The 24,639-nt window shown below is 38.2% G+C and overlaps 1 protein-coding gene across 1 annotated transcript; it reads left to right on the plus strand.

Annotated features, from left to right (window-relative positions):
* Window positions 1-21,079: 21,079 nt before the first annotated feature.
* Window positions 21,080-22,120, plus strand: LOC123890702. Its single transcript, XM_045940360.1, has one exon. The coding sequence runs from the start codon at window positions 21,080-21,082 to the stop codon at window positions 22,118-22,120; it is 1,041 nt and encodes a 346-aa protein (XP_045796316.1).
* Window positions 22,121-24,639: the final 2,519 nt, after the last annotated feature.

Raw genomic sequence — 24,639 nt, forward strand, 5'->3', positions numbered from 1 at the left:
AGGTCAAAAAGGTGGAGGTTATCGTTCTTTCCTCAGATACCTCCGATTCTGGTAGTGGTGATGAGGATTATGTTTCGTTTCTGGAGACGTATGTTCCTCCCGAGCTTTCTTCTCGAGCTTCTTCGTCGGGTGAAGAAGATGGATCCCGGATTACCGTGGAATCCAAGATGACGCTTCCTGAGCCTGTGCAGAAGGATTCGGAGTCCGAGTGATGGGATTTTTAGGACTAGTTTTTCTTTGTAACTTTGTTTTATATCATTGTATCTTTATTTTTCGAAATTAATAAAGATCTCTTTTTTGGTCTAGGACTGAATTTATTGTTCTTGTGTTTTGCTTTCTCCTTAATCTTGAATCTCTTCCCATTTGGGCGTTTTTCCTTTTTGGTCTCGTACTTTTGGCGTGGTTATTCCAGAGGCGCGTTGTGCTTCGAGGCGACTTCAAGTTCGCCTTTAGGATGATAACTATTTGACGATAAATCTTCCAAAACTTACTCTCGGGATACACGCTTTTTGACACGTATTTAATCCGACGACGCATGCGATACTTCTTACTTCGACTTCAGGACTTCAACCAGTCGAAAAGGTTTCCCTCGTTATAAGTAGTATCTCCGTTTTCTCTTTTCCCTTTACTTATTTCTTCTCGCGAATCAGTATTCTTTTCCGCATATCCTTCTTCGATCTTCCAGCAAGCCTTTGTTCAACGCTTCGTGTTAGGACGCTTCCAGTTTATTTCTCCAAGCTTTGTCAATTTCTTTGAGGTATTCTTTCTTTTATACCTTACTCCTTTTCGCCGATTTGGTCTGTCTTGAGTAGGAACCCTAGTTTTCTGATTAGGTTTGGATAGATGGTTATTTTGAGGGAGTTAGATGATAATGAGGGGAGGGTTCCTATTTCTTCTCCTAGTTATCTCGAATGGGCGCAACAAGTTCGCGCCCACTATACTAGGGCTAACGGCGTCCTTAATAGCCGAGGGTTTTACTCGGAATTATGGGGTTTTGATGTTGGGAGTAGTAGTAGTGATAGTGATAGCAGTAGTGATAGTGGTAATGACAGTGATTGTGTCATAATCTCCCCTTCCTCTTTCACAGGAAAGCGGAAGAATCCTTGTCGAGATCTGGTCGTTGCTGATTACACTCCAGTCACCATGGAAGTTCCTTCGAAGTATACTAGTGTGGAAATGGTGAGGAGCTTTAGGAAAGCCGTCAAACTTTCTGACTCTCGACATGAAGATTCTATTATTACCGAACCTGTCAGAGAGGATGAGTTTGTATTTTCTAAGAATGACAAACCGCCGCATTATTTCTATCTTTATACTGGCGTGATCCAACCCCTCAATATTTGGCTGCCCTTTACTCCTTTTGAGGCGGAGATGTTGAAGGTTCTTAACGTCGCCCCTACCCAACTTCATCCCAATAGTTGGGCCTTTGTCAAAGCCTTCGAGGTGATGTGCTTAGGTTTCGAACTGAAACCCTCAATTGGCGTCTTTTTCTCTTTCTACCACATTAAAAACTTAAAACCTCAAGCATTAGTCTCCCTTAGCAGTCAACCTAATCGCCGCCTCCTGAGTTTATACGCTTCCAACTTCAAGAACTTTAAGAACTCTTTCTTCCAGGTTCGCTGTGGCGATCAATTCCCGGATTTGATGTATGATGAAGTAGAAGATCCTTTATTTCCCTTCTACTGGACCGATAACCCTAGGCTTATCAAGGGAGCCGTCTTTGAGGCCTTGAGTGATTTTGAACAAGATACCGTCAACTTCCTTGACTCCTATGCTCTTATGGATACCGCCGACATTCTTAGGTGTGAGGGTAATAGTGAAGCCCTGACAGAGTATTTACGTAAGTAGTGCATTTGGTATTTTTTTACTTCTGTTCAATGTTGATCTCGCCTTATTACTAACTTGTGTTTTTGTCTCTTTATTTTTGCAGAGAGAATGAGGACTATCTCTAATGAGGAGAGACTGGCATTCTTGGCTAAGGCTCGCCAGCAAAAAGCCAATCCTGCTGTCGCTGTGGTCGACCCATTGAAGCAGCTACAAGTGGAGGAAGCTGCTGCCAAAGAAGGGCGAAGTAAAAAGAAGCACGAAGGGCGGATCCGTGTCGAGATCCTGGGGAAAACAACTCCTGGAGCCAAGGAAACCGAGGGTGTCGCTCCTCCTCCTCCTAAAAAGCAGAGGGTCGAGAGTACTACCCAAACTGTCAAGGACGCCTCCAAAGGTAAAGGCGTGGCTTCCAGTTCTTCTCAGCCTCCCTCTCAAGACGCCGATGCCGGTGCTTCCCTTACTTGGAGCTCTTTTGACCCTTTCGAATTCATTGAAAGAGGAGTGACTATGGTTGGCGATATGACTCGCTTCACCAACACTCCTACTGAGGACCTAAGGAAAAAGGCTTTGGAGTATGAGGTTAAGGGCACTCTTCTCAACTATTTGCTGACTAATCGCCAAGAACAAGAGGTCCAAGAGGCGAAGCAAAAGGTGAAGACCGTTGATGATAATCTGGCTGATATTGAGAAGAGGTATACTGAGACCAAGACTAAGCTGGAGGCAGATATTAAGAAGCTGAAGGAAGAACAGGAAAGCGAGGCGGAGAGGTTGAGGAAGGAGTATGAGGAGAAGCTGGCCAAGATTAAAGAAAGCTATGCCGCTTCTGAGGCCAAGCTTAAAGAGAATGCTGCTGCTCAGGACGAGAAACTTTCTAAGCTTTCCAAGGAGAAGGATGAGGCGGTACTGTCTGTTGGGACCTTGGCTGATGAGAAGGTTAGGTTGGAGAACGACATCAACGAGCTTCAACTCTGTGCAGCCAATCAATATGATGAGGGTTTCGCCTTTGCGATCGAGCAGGTTAAGCTGCTCTTTCCTGATTTAGATGCTGCGCGCCTAGGCGAGGCTGATGCAATGAAGCAGATAGTTGATGGCAAGCTCGTTCCTTACGTTCCTCCTCAATGAATGTTTTATTCTCCTGTTGTAATAGATTGAATCTTGCCCTTATGTGGCTTTTGTAGCTATTTGTATGCCCCTTCGTGGCTTGAACAATTTACCCTTTATTGGGCCTCTATTAATTCCTTTATTTGCAATGATCCTTTTTCTTCATAATTTTGCGGATGAATTTTGCATTACGTTTTGAGGTAACGCCTTCTGTCATTCTCACCTTGGAAACTTTGTCCCTGTTGTCATTTGGCGTTACAATGAATCGCCTTGCTTTGGTTGTGTGTACGCTTCTTCTGGCGGTGTTGATAATCTCGCCTTTCTTTGCTGTATCTTTTTCTGACGCACCCAACTCGTAAGACTTACAGGTAACGCCAAGGCCTTGCAACCTTGTTTTATTTTTCTTTTTCTGACGTACCCAACTCGTAAGACTTACAGGTAACGCCAAGGCCTTGCAACCTTGTTTTATTTTTCTTTTTCTGACGTACCCAACTCGTAAGACTTACAGGTAACGCCAAGGCCTTGCAACCTTGTTTTATTTTTCTTTTTCTGACGTACCCAACTCGTAAGACTTACAGGTAACGCCAAGGCCTTGCAACCTTGTTTTATTTTTCTTTTTCTGACGTACCCAACTCGTAAGACTTACAGGTAACGCCAAGGCCTTGCAACCTTGTTTTATTTTTCTTTTTCTGACGTACCCAACTCGTAAGACTTACAGGTAACGCCAAGGCCTTGCAACCTTGTTTTATTTTTCTTTTTCTGACGTACCCAACTCGTAAGACTTACAGGTAACGCCAAGGCCTTGCAACCTTGTTTTATTTTTCTTTTTCTGACGTACCCAACTCGTAAGACTTACAGGTAACGCCAAGGCCTTGCAACCTTGTTTTATTTTTCTTTTTCTGACGTACCCAACTCGTAAGACTTACAGGTAACGCCAAGGCCTTGCAACCTTGTTTTATTTTTCTTTTTCTGACGTACCCAACTCGTAAGACTTACAGGTAACGCCAAGGCCTTGCAACCTTGTTTTATTTTTCTTTTTCTGACGTACCCAACTCGTAAGACTTACAGGTAACGCCAAGGCCTTGCAACCTTGTTTTATTTTTCTTTTTCTGACGTACCCAACTCGTAAGACTTACAGGTAACGCCAAGGCCTTGCAACCTTGTTTTATTTTTCTTTTTCTGACGTACCCAACTCGTAAGACTTACAGGTAACGCCAAGGCCTTGCAACCTTGTTTTATTTTTCTTTTTCTGACGTACCCAACTCGTAAGACTTACAGGTAACGCCAAGGCCTTGCAACCTTGTTTTATTTTTCTTTTTCTGACGTACCCAACTCGTAAGACTTACAGGTAACGCCAAGGCCTTGCAACCTTGTTTTATTTTTCTTTTTCTGACGTACCCAACTCGTAAGACTTACAGGTAACGCCAAGGCCTTGCAACCTTGTTTTATTTTTCTTTTTCTGACGTACCCAACTCGTAAGACTTACAGGTAACGCCAAGGCCTTGCAACCTTGTTTTATTTTTCTTTTTCTGACGTACCCAACTCGTAAGACTTACAGGTAACGCCAAGGCCTTGCAACCTTGTTTTATGGTTCAGCGCTCACATCTGAGTTGATCTTTAATAAAGATTCAGAGCTCAAGTTTGAGATAACCATTTTTGTTGGTTCAGAGCCCGTAACTTAATCAAGTTGACGCAAATATTTTGACATATGCAAAAAGATATAAACTACTAGAATTTTGAAATTCAATGAGCCTCGATAAAAACCCCAGTTGAAACAGGGGAAAAGAGTGTCTCATTGTCTTTTTATTCATTTATGAAAATGGTTCTTATACATCATTAAAAATATTGCTAAAAGGAGAGAATGATTTTACTTATTCTTCCACCAGTAACGTGATGCCCCGCGACTAGCTGTAGTAGAACTTTAAATTTGCTACGTTCCACGTCCTGGGGAGGGTTCTTCCTTCCATGGTCTCTAGACGATATGCTCCTCCTTCGAAAGCTTCTTGCACCCGAAAAGGGCCTTCCCAGTTTGCCGCGAACTTTCCTCCTTTATCCTTTCCCATAGGTCTTTTCAGCACTAGATCGCCCTCTTGAAAACTCCTTTGTTTGACTCTCGTATTATAACGCCTAGCGGCCCTTTGCTTTATGGCGAATTCTCTGAAATGCGCTCTTTCTCTTCTTTCCTCGATCATGTCTAGGTTTTCTTCCAAAGCTCTGTCGTTCTCTTCCTGCGTTGTGGTTTCTCTGCGCCAACTAGGAGGATTTATTTCCACCGGGATCATCGCGTCTGAACCATAAACCATTGTAAATGGCGCTTCTCCTGTCGAGGATTGGGGAGTGGTGTGGTACGACCAGAGGATGGGTGAGATGTGAGCTACCCAAGCCTCGCCTTTGCTATCTAGCCTCCTTTTTAAGGCTCTTAGTATCACCTTATTTTCTGACTCTGCTTGTCCGTTAGCTTGTGGATGCTCCACTGATATAAAGGTGTTTTTGATTCCTTTGCTTCGACAGAACTCTACGACCTTTTCGCTGGCGAACTGTGTACTGTTGTCGGATACGATATACTTGGGCAGTCCAAATCTGCAGATGATTTTCTTCCAATAAAAGATTTTTACCTGCTCCGCCGAGATGCTGGATACCGGCTCTGCTTCAATCCATTTTGTAAAGTAGTCCACGGCGACGATGATCCATCGCGCTTGTTTATAGCCAACCGGGAATGGACCAACGATATCTACACCCCACATGAAAAAGGGCCATGGGGATAATACTGACTTTAGTGGCTCCCCCAGAACGTGATGCAGGTTGGCGTGTCTTTGGCATTTGTCACAGTTTCTTACATACATGGCGGTATCATCATGTATATCTGGCCTGTTGGTGTTTTGATTGGCTACATTTTGCAAAAGCCAACCAGGCAAATGCTGGACTGAGATGCTGTAGCATTATAGTACAGCATACTGAAGCTCTGTTTTCGTGCAGAATTTTTATTTCAAATCTGAGTCAAGATTTGCTTCAATTATATATTCAGGCACGTGCGTCTAGGCAAGACGAGACTTACTCAGCAAGTTTTATTGAAGTCGGTCAAAGGAAAGTGATTTAAAACAAAAATATAATTATATTATATTTTTGCGTTTTTTTTTGTTTGGAACAACAGGAATTATATTTCTGAAAATAATATAGGGTTGGCCGCAATTTCTACAGCTGTATCAGTCTGAAGACCTAACTTGCCCATCAAGACAATTGAAGACTATAAATATGTGAAGCCTCAAGCTATTATTCTTGCGATTTCTAAACCTTGTATTACAAATAGCGTGCGTTTTAAGGTTTAGTGTGTGTGTTTTTGTGAGCCTTTCTTGTATCGTTTTGATGCAAGTTTAGGACTGGGTTTGTGTTGTTTATTGTCAACTGCTCCTAAGCTTTTAAGCACGGAGTTAGTTTGTGTGATTCACTCATAAGCTTTTAAGCAAGAGTGTGGTCTAGTTTCTAGGAGAGTGTCTCCATCCTGATTATTATTATTGACAGCAACATAGTACGTGTTGTTAGAGGGAATTTGGGACAGGGTCTCATTATCTAAGAGGTTCTTAGATAGGATTGCATTGGTAGTGTCTAGGTGATAAGTCAAGTACCGGGTGTTGGTCGAGGGCTTTGAACTAGAGCTATTATAGTGGATTCATTCCTGGATTGGTATCCCCCAGAGTAGGTGACGTTGCACTGAACTGGGTTAACAATTTCCTGTCTTATTTATTGTTCTGCAATTTATTTATTTATTTACTGTGTTCTGCGACTGTCTTGCTGCAACGTGTGCTATAGCATCTTGTGCAGCATTGTGTTCACTGCGTGCCAGATTTCAATTGGCATCAGAGCAGGCACCCTTTCTGGTTATAGGGTGAGCTCCAGGGAAAATGTCTGGCAACATTGAAAAGGAAGGAGGGCTTGTAAGCAGACCACCGCTTCTAGTTGGTGTCTCCAACTATGATTATTGGAAATCACGCATGATTGCTTTCCTAAAATCTATGGATAGCAAAACTTGGAAGGCTGTTCTGAAAGGATGGGACCCCCCCGTGGTCATTGACAAGGATGGAAAGCCAACACTTAAACTAAAAGCTGAGGAGGACTGGTCTAAAGAAGAAGATGAGCTTGCCTTGGGAAACTCAAAAGCATTATATGCATTATACAATGGGGTAGATAAACACATCTTCAAACTAATCAAAAAATGTGTCTCAGCAAAGGAAGCTTGGAAGATTCTTGAAAATGTTCATGAAGGTACTCCTCAGGTAAAAATGTCTAAATTACAGATTCTTACTACTCAGTTTGAAAACTTACGTATGAAGGAGGAGGAAACAATTCAAGATTTTCATATGACTATTCTAGACTATGATAATCAATTTGATGCTTTGGGGGAGAAAATTCCCGAAGAAAAGTTAGTAAGAAAAATGCTTAGGTCACTTCCAAAGAAATTTGATATGAAAGTCACAGCTATGGAAGAAGCCAAAAACATATCTGAGATGAAGCTGGATGAACTGGTTGGATCACTCCAAACTTATGAAAGTGTTGCAAATGGAAGAAGTGAAAAGAAAAATAAGAGCATTGCCTTCTCATCTAAAAATAATGAAGAAGAACTGGAGGATGAAGAAGAATCTAATGAGAGTATCTCTGAGGCCATGGTGTTATTGGGAAAACAATTCAACAAAGTCCTGAAACGAATGGATAAGAGACCCAGATCAAATTTCAAAAACAATGCTCCAAGCACTATGCGCAGCAATGAAAGTCAAGGAAAACCAAAAGGTGATGAAAAATCAAACTTAAACAGAAACATTCGATGTCACGAATGTGAAGGATATGGTCACATCAGACCTGAGTGCCCAACATATCAGAAGAGAGCAAAGAAAGGGCTAACTGTCAGTTGGTCTGAGGATGATGACTCAGAAGATGATACAGCATCTGTAACTGCTAAACATATCTCAGTCCTAACAGGTATTGTTACATCTGATACAGAATCTGATGATGGAGAGGTAACCTATGAAGAGCTTGCTGCATCCGACAAGGAACTTTGTCTTAAAAGTGAAGAAATCTGCAGGGTTATTGAGAAACAAAAGGTAACCATCAATGAGCTAAAAGCAGAAAAATTTGAGAATATCTCAAAGATGGAGGAACTTCAAAAGAAGGTAAATTATCTATCCTCTGATCTTGAAGAAGCTAAAGGAGTCATTGAAAAATTAAATACTGACATTTGGCGGCTGAGAAAATTCTCTGACATGTTGTATAAAGATGACGAGCATCTTGACAAACTTCATAAGGCTGATGGACAACTGGAGGAAATCTTAGAGAAAAATGTTCGAAAGCCTAGAAATATTGGGCTTAGCTATGAGAATGTCAATAAATTCAAAAATTACAGTCCTGACGTCATGTACATGGAGCCTAAAGAAACTCAAAAACAAAGGATGCCTTATCAGAAGCCGCAGCATCATCAGCAGCATCCCATGTCAAGAAATAGAAGAAAGCACCATGCTTGGAGATGTCATTACTGTGGTAGAAAAGGGCACATAAGGCCCTACTGCTACAAGCTATATGGGTACCCTAACAGACGTCCTCAGCACAAACCTGTTTCCACAACTGCTCCTACTCAACAAGAATGGAAACCTAAAGAAGAAAATGAGAAGAAAAGTGAAACAACTCAACCTGAAGAAGAGATTACTGCTCTGATTGCTCACACATCACTTAGAGCTTCATCAAGGGAAGACTGGTACTTCGATAGTGGCTGTTCAAGACACATGACCGGAATAAGTAAATTTCTTGTCGGAATAAAGTCTTACTCAACTAGTTTTGTTACCTTTGGTGATGGTGCAAAAGGAGAAATTGTTGGGATAGGGGAGCTCAGAAGTAATAGCTTGCCTAAACTAAACAATGTATTGTTAGTAAGAGGATTGACTGCAAACTTGATAAGTATTAGTCAACTATGCGACCAAGGAATGAAAGTAAACTTCACCAAATCTGAATGTCTGGTTACAAATAACGAAGGTGAGATTTTGATGAAAGGTGTCAGATCAAAAGACAACTGCTATCTATGGGTTCCCCAAGAAGGAGAAAATATGTCAACATGCTTAACCACTAAAGAAGATGAAGTAAAACTATGGCACCAAAAGCTTGGTCATCTTAATCTAAGAAGCATGAAGAAAGCAATATCCAAAGAAGCCATCAGAGGACTGCCAAATCTCAAAATTGAAGAAGGTAGCATATGTGGAGATTGTCAGATTGGAAAGCAAACCAAGATGCCACATCCAAAGCTGCAGCATCTGACCACTACCAGAGTTCTTGAACTTCTACACATGGACTTGATGGGTCCTATGCAAACAGAAAGCTTGGGAGGAAAAAGGTACGCATATGTTGTTGTTGATGACTTTTCTAGATACACCTGGATAAATTTTATTAGAAAGAAATCAGAAACCTTTGATGTGTTCAAAGATCTATGTGTTCAACTTCAAAGGGAGAAAAACAATGTGGTATTAAGGATCAGAAGTGATCATGGTAAGGAGTTTGAGAACTCCAGTTTCTCTGACTTCTGTGCCTCTGAAGGCATCATACATGAATTCTCATCTCCCATTACACCACAACAAAATGGTGTAGTAGAAAGGAAAAATAGAACTATACAAGAGTCTGCAAGGGTAATGTTACATGCAAAGAAGCTTTCACATGGTTTTTGGGCAGAAGCTATGAATACTGCCTGCTATATTCATAATCGTGTCACCCTGAGATCTGGAACAACAACTACTCTATACGAATTATGGAAGGAAAGGAAACCTACTGTTAAGCACTTCCATATGTTTGGTAGTAAATGCTACATCTTGTCTGATAGAGAACCAAGAACCAAAATGGATCCTAAAAGTGATGAGGGCATATTCTTGGGATACTCAACAAATAGTAGAGCCTACAGAGTATATAATAATAGAACCAAAACCATGATGGAGTCTATAAATGTGGTAATAGATGACACCTCAAGTGAAACTGCTGAAGATGATGCAGAAGATGCTACAGCATCTATAACAGGTGATGTAGATTGTGAAACTACTAATGAATCAAAGAATGATACAGAGGTTACTGCATCTGACCAAATCTCTGCTACTCCAAAGAAAGGACCTTCTACTCGTACTCAAAAGAATCATCCTACAGACCTGATTATTGGTAATCCCAATCAAGGAATTGCTACTAGAAGGACACTTGACATAGTTTCTAATGCTTGTTTTGTGTCTAAATTTGAGCCAAAAAATGTGAAGGAAGCTCTGACTGACGAGTTCTGGATAAATGCTATGCAAGAAGAGCTAAATCAGTTTAAGAGGAATGAAGTTTGGGACTTGGTTCCTAGACCTGAAAATGCAAATGTAATTGGTACCAAATGGGTCTACAAAAACAAGTCTGATGAAAGTGGAACTGTGACCAGAAACAAGGCAAGGCTGGTTGCACAAGGATACTCACAGATTGAAGGGATTGATTTTGATGAGACTTTTGCTCCGGTTGCTCGTCTTGAATCCATTAGGTTACTTCTAGGAGTGGCATGTATTCTAAAATTCAAGTTATTTCAAATGGATGTAAAAAGTGCCTTCCTCAATGGGTACTTAAATGAAGAAGTATATGTGGAACAACCAAAGGGGTTTGTTGATCCAAGCTTTCCAAATCATGTTTACAAATTAAAGAAAGCTCTTTATGGATTAAAACAAGCACCTCGAGCATGGTATGAAAGATTGACTGAGTTCCTTATTAGTCAAGGCTACAGGAAAGGAGGAAATGACAAGACTCTATTTGTGAAAGAAGATCAAGGCAAATTTCTAATAGCACAAATTTATGTTGATGACATTGTATTTGGAGGAATGTCTAGTGAGATGGTACAGCATTTCGTGCAGCAAATGCAGTCTGAGTTTGAGATGAGTCTTGTAGGTGAACTAACCTACTTTCTTGGGCTCCAAGTAAAGCAGATGGAAGATACTATCTTTATTTCTCAAAGTAAGTATGCAAGAAATATAGTGAAAAAGTTTGGAATGGAAAGTGCTGCTCATAAAAGAACACCTGCAGCAACCCATTTAAAGCTTACCAAAGATGAAAAGGGAGTTGATGTAGATCAAAGCCTTTATAGAAGCATGATAGGAAGCTTATTATACCTTACAGCCAGCAGGCCTGATATTACTTTTGCTGTAGGAGTATGTGCTAGGTACCAAGCTGAGCCAAAGATGAGTCATCTTGCTCAAGTGAAAAGAATTTTGAAGTATGTGAATGGTACATGTGATTATGGGATCTTGTATACTCATGGTGAGAACTCTATGCTAGTAGGATACTGTGATGCTGATTGGGCAGGTTGTGCAGATGATAGAAAAAGCACCTCAGGAGCTTTTTCTTTTTGGGCAACAACCTTATATCCTGGTTCAGCAAGAAACAGAATTGTGTATCTTTATCTACAGCTGAAGCAGAGTACATAGCTGCCGGTAGCAGCTGCTCCCAGCTATTATGGATGAAACAAATGTTGCTGGAGTACAATGTGGTACAAGATGCTATGGCATTGTACTGTGACAATCTTAGTGCCATCAATATTTCAAAGAATCCTATCCAACATAGCAGGACGAAGCATATTGATATTAGGCACCATTTTATTAGAGATCTAGTTGAAGAAGGTATTGTAACTCTTGAGCATATTGCAACTGAAGAACAACTGGCTGATATATTTACTAAGGCTCTAGACGCAGTTCAATTTGAAAAATTGCGAGGCAAACTTGGTATTTGCCTGTTTGAAGATTTGTAGCAGTTACAGCATAAAAGGCGTGCAGTTGAAGTGTCTCTCCTCACTTCATTCATTGGTGCACGCAAATCAAGGGAAGTAATCAAAAACTTCCATAACTTCTTGTTTCACGCGCTACAACCTCTTTACTCTCTCCATCACACTATCTCTCTCCATTCTCTCTTTTCAACAACCTCTCAACTTCTTCCATTAATCACCATCACCAAAAACCTCCATCAAAATCCAACAAACATCATGTCAAGTTCTCAAACTTCTTCTCCTGCAAAGAACGACGACACCACACCTTCATATAACTCTCTTCCTCAACAAATAACAATCGCCTATCCACTTTCAACGGTGTTTCCTGATGATATAGTGAAGACGAAGAGGACCACACCGAAGAAAAGCTCTAAACGAAGTCAATCGACTTCTCGTGTGCCGTCTGAATCGAAGAAAGGGGGTAAGTGTTCTAAATCTAAATCTACTCTTAAAACGGTTCATACAATGCGTGAATTGTATCTTGATAATCCTGCTACTGCAAATGTTGATGTGAATGTTGAAGCATCTGATTCTAGTAAGAAGAATTTAAGTTTGGAATTGGATTTAACTGAAACCCTAGGATTAGAAAAACCTAGGTCTGCTGAGAAATTGGGGGAAACCGCCTTGGAAAACCCTGATGTTGTTGTTGATGATATTGGCGCTAACTCTAAGGCCAATCTTGTGTCTGAGATGACAGTTGATGAGAATGCAGGTTCTTGGATAGATGCTGCAAATGATGCTACAGCATCTGAAGCACATGTTGATATTAGTGCCTCTATAGTCCCTGATTCACCAAACTCTCCTGTGGTTCCTGTTAATGAAAAAGGTACTGAAACCACCATCCCTGCTGATGTCATTACTCAGGATAAGGGTAAAACTGCAAGTATGCCTGATACAAGTGAGGCAAATGTAATTGATGTTGAAAGCCTCCAATTCAAGAGTACTCCTAGGGCTGGTATAACTAGGAGGCTGAGAAGTAATACAGGAAAGGATATAGCTACTCCTTCTGAAGCCACCAAAACTACAATTGGGCCTAAGAAACGGTGGAGCAAAGTCAGTGTACCCTCTGAAAGTAAGAAGAAGATTGTGAAGAGAAAAACTGTCTCTTCTAGTGACTCTGATTATGAGGAAGTGTTGGAGTAAGCCCTAAGAGCCAATCTATTTTCATAGTATTTGCTTTAGGAGTTTGAATATAAATATGGCATTTCTTTATTATATTTGTAAGGTTGCAAAATAATGAAGTCCCTAGAATAGAAAGTCCGTTTAATAATTAAGTGTGACTTAATCATGAGATAATATTAAACATAAGGACACTATTCTTAAAGTATCCGTAGTCGAGCTTTAAGGTAAAGGGGATAACCTTAAAGCATAAAGACTATTATGAAGATAGACTGATGATCACATCTCATGGATCATGGGATAAGGAGTTATCAAGTCTTGACGTAGGTATAAATATTAGGAGTAATATTTATACTGGATTGACCCGCTATGAGAGTACTACATGCAAAGTTATGCAAAGTGTCATAAGTTACTCTCATGGTGATAATGGTGTAAACCGCCCTTAGACCTGAAACCACTTTGTACCCTAGATGTGGAGTCAAGTACTTTGTTGCTGATCTAACGTTATCCGTAACAGGATAACCATAAAGGCAGTTGATGGGTACTTCACAAAGCATGCTGAGGGACAGTAGTGACCTAGATGGAATTTGCCAATCCTGCATAACAGGATAAATGTCATGGGCCCAATATTGAACTGGACAAAGATGATACCAAGTATGTTTTGTGTTCAATATAGACATAAAGGGCAAAGGGGTAATTATACACACTGATATTATCACAAGAGGTTATGTTTAGATCACATGTTAATTTCTCGTAACTTGAGTAGCAGTGATGTGTTGCTAGATACCGCTCACTGTTTATTGTAATAAATAGTGATTTATTATAATTGTCAATGTTACGGAAACCTACAGGGTCACACACATAAGAACAATCTAGTGAGATTGGAACACCGTAAGGTACGGTGCACCTTGGAGAAATAAGGAAATATGATAAGGGTATTATGGTAATTAAAATGAGCATTACATCATATGGTATGATGTATCAAGAAGGGGGTGCAAATATGTACTAGACATATTTACATGAGAATGGCGCCCACTATAGCCCATTTAGTTAAAAGGGCTTTAGTGTAATTTTGCCATGGCAAGTGGTTCTATAAATAGAACCCTTGTGGTAAGGAGAAAAAGACACACACTTTTGTTACTCATTCTCATGAGCCTTTGTTCTCTCCTCTCTTGAGAAACCCTAATCACCTTTCTAGAGTTTTTGTGAAAAACCCTAATCCTTATTTTGTGCCTCCTTTCTCCTAACCCTTCAAACCATTGGAGCTAGCACTCCATTGAAGGTTGTTGTTCGTGTGGACTGGCTAGAGGCGTTATACCTTTAACGCTTGTGATCAAATTCGTTGGTGACTTGGTGGTGACCTTGTTCATGACGGTTCGAGGTTCTTGTTCGTGACCTTGTTCGTGATTCGAAGTGTTCGATAGCCGTTCGTGATTTAAAGGGAGTTTTCGAACCAAAAGGTAAAACTCTAAACACAATTCATGACCATTCGTAAGGATCACAAAAGGAAAATTTTAAAATTCCGCTGCTTTTATCGTATCAATTTTCCTTCAGTGGTATCAGAGCCACTTACGAAACCATGAATTGATGTTTGTTTAAATTCATGAATTCAGTTTTAATATGATTAAAACAGTTAATAAAAGATTAAAATCGAGTAATTAAAATTTGACGGTTGTTTGTGTATAAATTGGATGATTAACATTGAAACGGCTCCGGAATCCGACACTTGTATGGTGGAGCATGCGATATGTTGACTGTCCTAAGGTTACACGAACAAGAACGGTCAATACTTACATGTGATGTAAGTTTTGTGTATGAATTGGGTAATTAACATTGAAACGGCTTCGGAATCCGACACTTGTATGGTGAAGCATGCGATATGTTAATTGTCCTAAGGTTACACAATCAAGAACGGCCATAAACTTATATATGATATAAGTAACTGTAATGCAAAATGGTGTATGTGATATACCGTTAGTAATTTCGTTAAAATTATTATGAAAGTTATTCAATTAAAGCGAGCCGTGTTCATTTGTTTCGGAATCCGACATTTGTATGGTGAAACAATGACATGTTGATCAATTGGATTGAATTTGGTCATAAGGAATTTTGACGGCATGAAAGGGTTGCACAAATGTTGTGTCATTAAAATTAGGATTTGCAAAACGTATCAAGTGTTGATGCGAAAAGTAGATGATAAATATATTTAATTTTGAAATCGTTTCAAAATTCTAGAAATATCTTTTAAAATTGTTTTAAAAGATAATATCATCAATTTTGGAAATATTTTATTCAAAAGGGTTTTGATTAAATAATTTTCCATATTTGACAAATATATTTAATTATGAAATCGTTTCAAATCTCTAGAAATATCTTTTAAAATTGTTTTAAAAGATAATATTGCCAATTTTGGAAATATTTTATTCAAAAAGGTTTTGATTAAATAATTTTCCATATTTGGAGAATTGTCAAAAGATTTAATTCTACTTTAAAATAATGTTATTTATTTTAGCAAATTTTGATTCGAAATATTTAATTGTGAATTAAATATTTGAATCAAACTTACCTGATTTGATCAATCGCCGGATTTAATTAATTATGAGACTTTAATAATAATAAAGTTTGTTTGTTATTATTATATTTGATGATCGGTTATGGCCTTAGTTTATTTATTTTATTGCATTTGGTTTTTAAATACGGCCTGCGTGTCGTGCCTTATCTCTATTCTCTATATTCTCTTCTCATCCACTCCCTCGTATGTAAAACAAGTATTCTTTTATATTATTATGTAATATTATGAAGAAGAAGAACAATGGAGGTCAACCTTGGAGATCATGCTTGGAGAAGTATAGATCGTTTTAGGTTAGATTAGGTTCTCTCATTGGCTTGGGAGAACAAATGCGCTATGGGCCATAACTGTTTCATTTTATTATATTATGTATGTTGATGCATGTTATGAATGGAGTGACGTCATTGTATGTAAGCCGTTGTAAGGTGAGATCAAATTAATTATAAAAGCCCTCAAATGAATTAATATTAAGTTTTATTGCTTTCCAACGAATAGCGCCCTTCAAGATCAATATCGATCAATGTAGGTTTTGCCAACGCGAAGTGCATTGTCAATATTGATAAGTTGCGGTGAGGTAATTTATTTATCCGATCGCTATTTAATGGGTCTAACTTAACTAAAGAAAATATAATAAGATTATATGACTTTAGAAGCAAGTATTGGGTCATTCCATGTGATGGATTAGAATAAGCGTTATTCACCCAATAGAAAGGATATGAGAGTTGTATGAGATACAATTGGAAAGGAGTTTCCTACCTAAATAACTAAGTTTTGTGTAATCAGCCCAACGCTGACTTAAAACGAAGTGAAATATGGATCTCATTCTCACTAGAAAATCTTCCAACGGGATTTTCCGAATCAAATGTCGAGGGTCATTTGTTTTGAGTAAAATAGTGAGAGAGCGTATTTAATTAAAGACCAAATTAAATATGATTTAGTCATAATATCTTACATATCTTTGTAATTAGAATTTCGAAATACAATACATATTAAGTTGTCCTTATGAAGGACAAGATTTTCAGAAAGGAGTTTCTGTATTGGTACAAATTGAGAATTGTTCTCAAATGCGAGAAAACTATAAGTCTTGAACTATAAACTGTGAACAACCTACCATAACTAGATTGAAAAGGGATACTTGTTAGAAGCATCAAGTTGACGTCTAGATATAGAATATATAATAAATGATGTGATCATTTAATCTCAAGTAAGATCCTTTTGAAAGAACTTTAGAGTATGATAAATTTCTCAATGGATCAAAAGTTGGTCATAGGATCAATCTAACAAATTATAATGGAATAGATATAGACAAAATTGTTTTGAATATCTACCGGAATTTGTTGAGTTGAATGAGAATTAATTTGCACTATCAAAGATTTGAGATATAATATAAATAAGATTTATATTCCTCTTATTTGAATAGTACAAAATGGTTGTCAAAGTAGAACGGCTATGGTTAGACCATTAAATAAAAATGACGTAAATAGTTCTTGGAAGAGTCAAACCAAAAGTATGAAGTGAGACTTCAATAATGCACATATTGTTATAGAAAGTCAAAATTTCTATTTCTACATCAAAAGTATATGATACAAGATGTTGAATCTCAATTTTTCGAAAATAGAGATGCTTAAAGAATTAGAACATTGGCTATAATTTTAAGTCAACCCATATCTAGAATGAAAATTGTTTCATTGATAATGAGAGCTTATGCAATGACTTAAAATCGAGTTTGAAATGGAACACAATAATTGTTATTGAATTCCATCTAGTAATAGAAGTAGCAATTGTATATCTTGTATTGACAATATATGAATTGTAGCCTTAAATGATAAGACAAGTAATGGTCCTATCATTTAAGCAAAGTTTTCTATACTATTACTCCAAGTCAAGTAATGGACTAGGGTTCCGTGGTCTTGATAGGGTTATCTATAACAATCGTGATAAGAGCCAAATATGATTTGGACCTTAAATATATCAAGAGCATTGTTGTTTAGTACAAATATTCGATGTGTCAATAAAATAACGCATGACCTATTTGAACAATATACATAAGATGTATGTCGACCACTAAACATATTTTGTATATTGAGTTTATTTTACTTCATTAACATTGATGATTAAAATCATTAGATGTTGGTAGGTGTATGACACCAATTAGAAATCTTTGAATTTGTCAAAGAAATTCAACAATGAAGAAAATAGAACTCGACAAAAGTATTTAAGTTATATGAATGAGTCATATCAGTAAATACTTAATTAAAAGACTATAATAACTATTTTATCACATCATGTTTGACATGATTTAAGGATAGTTTAATTATATATTGACTCTTTCTATAAATCTCTTTACTTATAATTAATCTTCACCCACAATTAGTTCCCTTTTAAAATGATCATAAAGACACCATATGCGATATGGAGGTAAGAGTACCAAGTTTGTCTTTATGAGAATTTTGGATTAAAATTTATTAGATAAATCTAATTCCAAATGAATGAATGAATAAGTGGAAATATCCTAAAGAAAGGGATATTGGTCCTATATCACTCTTAAGGACAAAAGGTTGTTTTATTGCTAGGTTTGAAACATTCCTCTAGTGGGAGTGTGTCTCTAAAAGAGACAGTGGGAGTGATATAGAACTTGAATAAATTCAAGTACCACAAAACATATTTATTTAAAAGGGAATGCAAACCGGTTCCTCAAGGTTGTTGAAGAACCATTGTTTTAAAGTTGCACAAATCCAAGATAAGTCTAACATATCACATATGGCTACAAGGTATGGTTTTATCATGACTCAGCAATGTGATATGATTCTCATGGAAGATGAGTCTTTGACTTTCTAAAAGGTCGTAAGACGATCTAGATTATGAGAAGTGGCTAAATGCCATGAAATCTCATACAGAATCCATATACACTAACCTTATGTAGATAATGGTTATGTCTTCAAGATGAGTAAGACTCATACGATGAAAGTGAGTATTCTTTTTGAACACTGATATGGATGGTATTAAGAATACCTTATAATATTTGATTGCTTCTGCTAAATGTTGTACTACATGTTTTGGTAGATGGATAACAAAGTTGCATTCCTTAATTGGAATGACCTCATATATATGCGTTGGACATATACGTAAGGGTTTTGTTGATCCAAATGATGCTAGAAAGGTATATAACTTGTAGCTATCTAATTTTGATTAGATAGAGTTCTCAGAAAATTAAATTATTGTTTGTTCCTTTTATGAAGTTTTATGAAAACAAATTAACAAGGACAAACCTATCTAACTTTGATTAGATCGAATAAATTTGAATATTTGTTCCTTTTGAAAGTTTTGTGGAAAACAAATGAAGGACAAATATAAATCTTGTGCATACAAAGTTTTAGTGGGAGTGATAATATCTGATATCATATTAATCATCAAGACATTTTTCTTATACATGTGAGACATGACTAAGAAAATAACTCTTGATGAAACACTTAGGCAAGAATTCCTAAAGAGTTAGGAATAACCTATGTACCAAAATTGAAATTAGTGTTTGACACTAACTTACCTTCAAGAATATCCCTAAGGACCTTAAAGGAACTAAGGCCTATTTCTTGAAATAGATAGGTATGGGAAGGATCATTATAAGGAAGTTATAATGAAGGAAGTTTCCATACCAATGTATTGTATATCATGGCTGAATACAAGCATTGAAAGCTATAAGATAAGCTTCGTAATATGTTTGTTTCAGTTAAATAAGTTGAGTATTTAAGATTGGATCATTTGGCTCATGATTGAGCTAAAGATATGTTTCCGGTGTTACAAGTCACATTAATCACATTAGTGATGGTAATAGTTTAATCTTGCAAGAACACTTGAAAATAGATCTCACCGACGATTCATGAATATACTTAGACACTTATATATTTCGATAGAGATCGAAATAGAACGTTGGAAGATACGTAAGATACCAACATAGGAAATAGTTCCTTATCCACTAACAAAGCCTCTTGCGCAGTTGAAGCGTGATGGGCATACTAAGTCTATAGGTATTAAGAGAAACCTAGATTGGCTTTAGTGCTAGTGGGAGATTGTTGGAGTAAGCCCTAAGAGCCAATCTATTTTCATAGTATTTGCTTTAGGAGTTTGAATATAAATATGGCATTTCTTTATTATATTTGTAAGGTTGCAAAATAATGAAGTCCCTAGAATAGAAAGTCCGTTTAATAATTAAGTGTGACTTAATCATGAGATAATATTAAACATAAGGACACTATTCTTAAAGTATCCGTAGTCGAGCTTTAAGGTAAAGGGGATAACCTTAAAGCATAAAGACTATTATGAAGATAGACTGATGATCACATCTCATGGATCATGGGATAAGGAGTTATCAAGTCTTGACGTAGGTATAAATATTAGGAGTAATATTTATACTGGATTGACCCGCTATGAGAGTACTACATGCAAAGTTATGCAAAGTGTCATAAGTTACTCTCATGGTGATAATGGTGTAAACCGCCCTTAGACCTGAAACCACTTTGTACCCTAGATGTGGAGTCAAGTACTTTGTTGCTGATCTAACGTTATCCGTAACAGGATAACCATAAAGGCAGTTGATGGGTACTTCACAAAGCATGCTGAGGGACAGTAGTGACCTAGATGGAATTTGCCAATCCTGCATAACAGGATAAATGTCATGGGCCCAATATTGAACTGGACAAAGATGACACCAAGTATGTTTTGTGTTCAATATAGACATAAAGGGCAAAGGGGTAATTATACACACTGATATTATCACAAGAGGTTATGTTTAGATCACATGTTAATTTCTCGTAACTTGAGTAGCAGTGATGTGTTGCTAGATACCGCTCACTGTTTATTGTAATAAATAGTGATTTATTATAATTGTCAATGTTACGGAAACCTACAGGGTCACACACATAAGAACAATCTAGTGAGATTGGAACACCGTAAGGTACGGTGCACCTTGGAGAAATAAGGAAATATGATAAGGGTATTATGGTAATTAAAATGAGCATTACATCATATGGTATGATGTATCAAGAAGGGGGTGCAAATATGTACTAGACATATTTACATGAGAATGGCGCCCACTATAGCCCATTTAGTTAAAAGGGCTTTAGTGTAATTTTGCCATGGCAAGTGGTTCTATAAATAGAACCCTTGTGGTAAGGAGAAAAAGACACACACTTTTGTTACTCATTCTCATGAGCCTTTGTTCTCTCCTCTCTTGAGAAACCCTAATCACCTTTCTAGAGTTTTTGTGAAAAACCCTAATCCTTATTTTGTGCCTCCTTTCTCCTAACCCTTCAAACCATTGGAGCTAGCACTCCATTGAAGGTTGTTGTTCGTGTGGACTGGCTAGAGGCGTTATACCTTTAACGCTTGTGATCAAATTCGTTGGTGACTTGGTGGTGACCTTGTTCGTGACGGTTCGAGGTTCTTGTTCGTGACCTTGTTCGTGATTCGAAGTGTTCGATAGCCGTTCGTGATTTAAAGGGAGTTTTCGAACCAAAAGGTAAAACTCTAAACACAATTCATGACCATTCGTAAGGATCACAAAAGGAAAATTTTAAAATTCCGCTGCTTTTATCGTATCAATTTTCCTTCAGGAAGATCAAGATGCTGGAGCATCTCCTGAAGCATCTCCTCTGAGATCTGCCAAGAGAAAGAGAATGGCACCTAATGTTCCATCTGTACCAATTGACAATGTCTCCTTCCACTGTGTTGAGAATGTTAACAGGTGGAAATTTGTGGTGAAAAGAAGAATAGCCATTGAAAGGAACCTTAATGAGGAATTCTTGAAATGTGAAGATATTATGAATCTAATTGAGCAAGCAGGGCTAATGAAAACTGTGTCTGAACTGGGAAAATGCTATGAAAAGCTGACAAGAGAATTCTTGGTGAACATCCCATCTGACTGTGATGATCCTTTGAGCCCTGAATACTTAAAGGTATATGTGAGGGGCAAATGTGTGGATTTCTCACCAGTTGTCATCAACGAATATCTGGGAAGAAGTACTGCTCCTGCAGCTGAATTAGAGACATCTATGAATGAGATATGCAGGACCATCACTGGTGACAAAGTGAAAGCATGGCCAAGGGCTGGCAAACTTTCTGCTGCTAAATTAACCACAAAATATGCTCTGCTAAACAAAATTGGTGCAGCAAACTGGGTCCCCACTACACACTCCAACAGTGTAGCTACAGGTTTGGCCAAGTTGATCTATGCCATAGGCACTGGTACTGTTTTTGATTATGGCACTCATATTTTTAATGCAACAATTCTCCATGGCTCTTCTACTGCTGTAAAAATGTCAATAGCCTTTCCCACTCTGATCTGTGGTATTATCTTGTCTCAACATCCTGACATCTGCACTAACTCTGATGTGCCTGTCTCTAGACCCTCAGCTTTAACCATGGATTTTAGATTATTGGAAGGAAAACATGCTGCAGACATTGCTGTAGCATCTTTGAAGACACCAGCTGTAGGTATGACCAAGAGACAGATGATTGCTAATCTCAGGGAGGTTAGTAATATGCTAGGTGAGAAGAAGGAGCTGGTGGATGGTGTAATCCAAGCCTTGGAGCTTGAGCAGTCACAGGCAAATGAGGATGGAGTTGGTCCTTCCCATGGTGCTTCTCATGATGATGATCTTGCAGGTGGTGACACTGTAGAAGAGGAGATGGCCTCTGATGAAAGTCCCTCAATATGATCTGTTTCCTTCTGTAACTTTTTCTTATTTTGGATGTTATTTTTTTTGAAGGCTTAGTCCTTATGGTTTGTAACATGTACTATGTGGTTCCTTATGTTCTGACATCTTGTGACTTGGTATTCTATGGTTCTTTGTTTTGCTCCTATTCTATGCTCCTGTTTGTCAGAATTTATGGCTAAAAAGGGGGAGTAAAATGTGTTTATGTGCATGGCATCTATGTGCATGATGTGATGAAGAATGCTATAGCATCTAGTATAGCATGTTTGGTTTACATGCATGTTTTGAGGGGGAGTGAAAGTTTATGCATATATTGAGGGGGAGTAGGTAGAATTTATTTTTCTACTACTTATGATACTTATGATATGCATGTCTGAAGTGTTTTCATAGGAATTTATTTTTCCTATTCTCTGTGGCGTTGCTTAATTATTAAGGAGTTTATTTCTCCTATCTTGAATCCACAATGTGAGAATTTATTTCTCTCTATCTGTACTTTGAGGCTAAGATGTGTTATGTTCCGCTGTTGCATGCCTCTGATGCTTACGTGCTAGCTATCTATTCATCTGATGAATTTCTTTACTCTCTTTCCTAGTTGTGTGCGTATGTTGACTCGAAGGAAAGTTTAAATAGCTGAGCATCGTTCTACTTTCTTTCCTAGTTGTGTGCTTATGTTGACTCGAAGGAAAGTTTAGACTGTATCTCTCTATGCACTGGCCTAAGGTTGTTTTAGCCAAAATTTGCCAAAGGGGGAGATTGTTGGTGTTTTGATTGGCTACATTTTGCAAAAGCCAACCAGGCAAATGCTGGACTGAGATGCTGTAGCATTATAGTACAGCATACTGAAGCTCTGTTTTCGTGCAGAATTTTTATTTCAAATCTGAGTCAAGATTTGCTTCAATTATATATTCAGGCACGTGCGTCTAGGCAAGACGAGACTTACTCAGCAAGTTTTATTGAAGTCGGTCAAAGGAAAGTGATTTAAAACAAAAATATAATTATATTATATTTTTGCGTTTTTTTTTGTTTAGAACAACAGGAATTATATTTCTGAAAATAATATAGGGTTGGCCGCAATTTCTACAGCTGTATCAGTCTGAAGACCTAACTTGCCCATCAAGACAATTGAAGACTATAAATATGTGAAGCCTCAAGCTATTATTCTTGCGATTTCTAAACCTTGTATTACAAATAGCGTGCGTTTTAAGGTTTAGTGTGTGTGTTTTTGTGAGCCTTTCTTGTATCGTTTTGATGCAAGTTTAGGACTGGGTTTGTGTTGTTTATTGTCAACTGCTCCTAAGCTTTTAAGCACGGAGTTAGTTTGTGTGATTCACTCATAAGCTTTTAAGCAAGAGTGTGGTCTAGTTTCTAGGAGAGTGTCTCCATCCTGATTATTATTATTGACAGCAACATAGTACGTGTTGTTAGAGGGAATTTGGGACAGGGTCTCATTATCTAAGAGGTTCTTAGATAGGATTGCATTGGTAGTGTCTAGGTGATAAGTCAAGTACCGGGTGTTGGTCGAGGGCTTTGAACTAGAGCTATTATAGTGGATTCATTCCTGGATTGGTATCCCCCAGAGTAGGTGACGTTGCACTGAACTGGGTTAACAATTTCCTGTCTTATTTATTGTTCTGCAATTTATTTATTTATTTACTGTGTTCTGCGACTGTCTTGCTGCAACGTGTGCTATAGCATCTTGTGCAGCATTGTGTTCACTGCGTGCCAGATTTCATGGCCAATAAAATCCTGCTCTTAATATCTTTCCTGCTAATGCTCTTGAACCGATATGACTACCACACGATCCCTCGTGTACTTCAGACATGATGCGCTTGGCTTCTTCGGTACTGACGCATAAAAGGAGGGGGGACGCAAATCCCCTTTTGTATAGCTTATCCCCTACCATTGAATACCATGCCGCCATTTTCTTCAATTTAAAAGCCTTTTCCCTTTCTTTCGGGAGCTCATCCTTTTGGAGGTACCGGATAATGGGCGATCTCTAGTCTTCTTCTTCTATTACCATCACCACCTCTTCCCCGCTGATGCTGGGAGTTTTTATAGTCTCCTGGATAACGGTTTTGTGGCTTCCTGGTTTTTTGGTGCTCGCCAGCTTTGACAATAGATCTGCTCTCATGTTTTGTTCGCGGGGAACGTAAACTAATTCGAAAGAATCGAAATGCTTAGCTAGGTTTTGAACTCTTTCCACGTATTTGATTAACTGCGGCTCCTTCGTTTGAAACTTCCCTGATACTTGGTTGGTTACCAGCTGGGAATCACTCATGGCCCTTAACTCTTTTACCTCCATATCGCTTGCTAACTTCATTCCTGCTATCAAAGCTTCGTATTCCGCTTGGTTGTTGCTGGCTTTGAAGGCGAAACGTAGTGATTGTTCTATCATAACGCCATCTGGTCCTTCCAGTACTATTCCGGCTCCACTTCCTCGCACATTGGAGGCCCCGTCAACTGAGAGTGTCCAAGACGCCGTTTTCTCTGTTGTTGGCGGAGTAGACATTTCCAATACAAAA

The sequence above is a fragment of the Trifolium pratense genome, linkage group LG1, assembly GCF_020283565.1.
Source record: "Trifolium pratense cultivar HEN17-A07 linkage group LG1, ARS_RC_1.1, whole genome shotgun sequence".
Taxonomy (NCBI): Eukaryota; Viridiplantae; Streptophyta; class Magnoliopsida; order Fabales; family Fabaceae; genus Trifolium; species Trifolium pratense.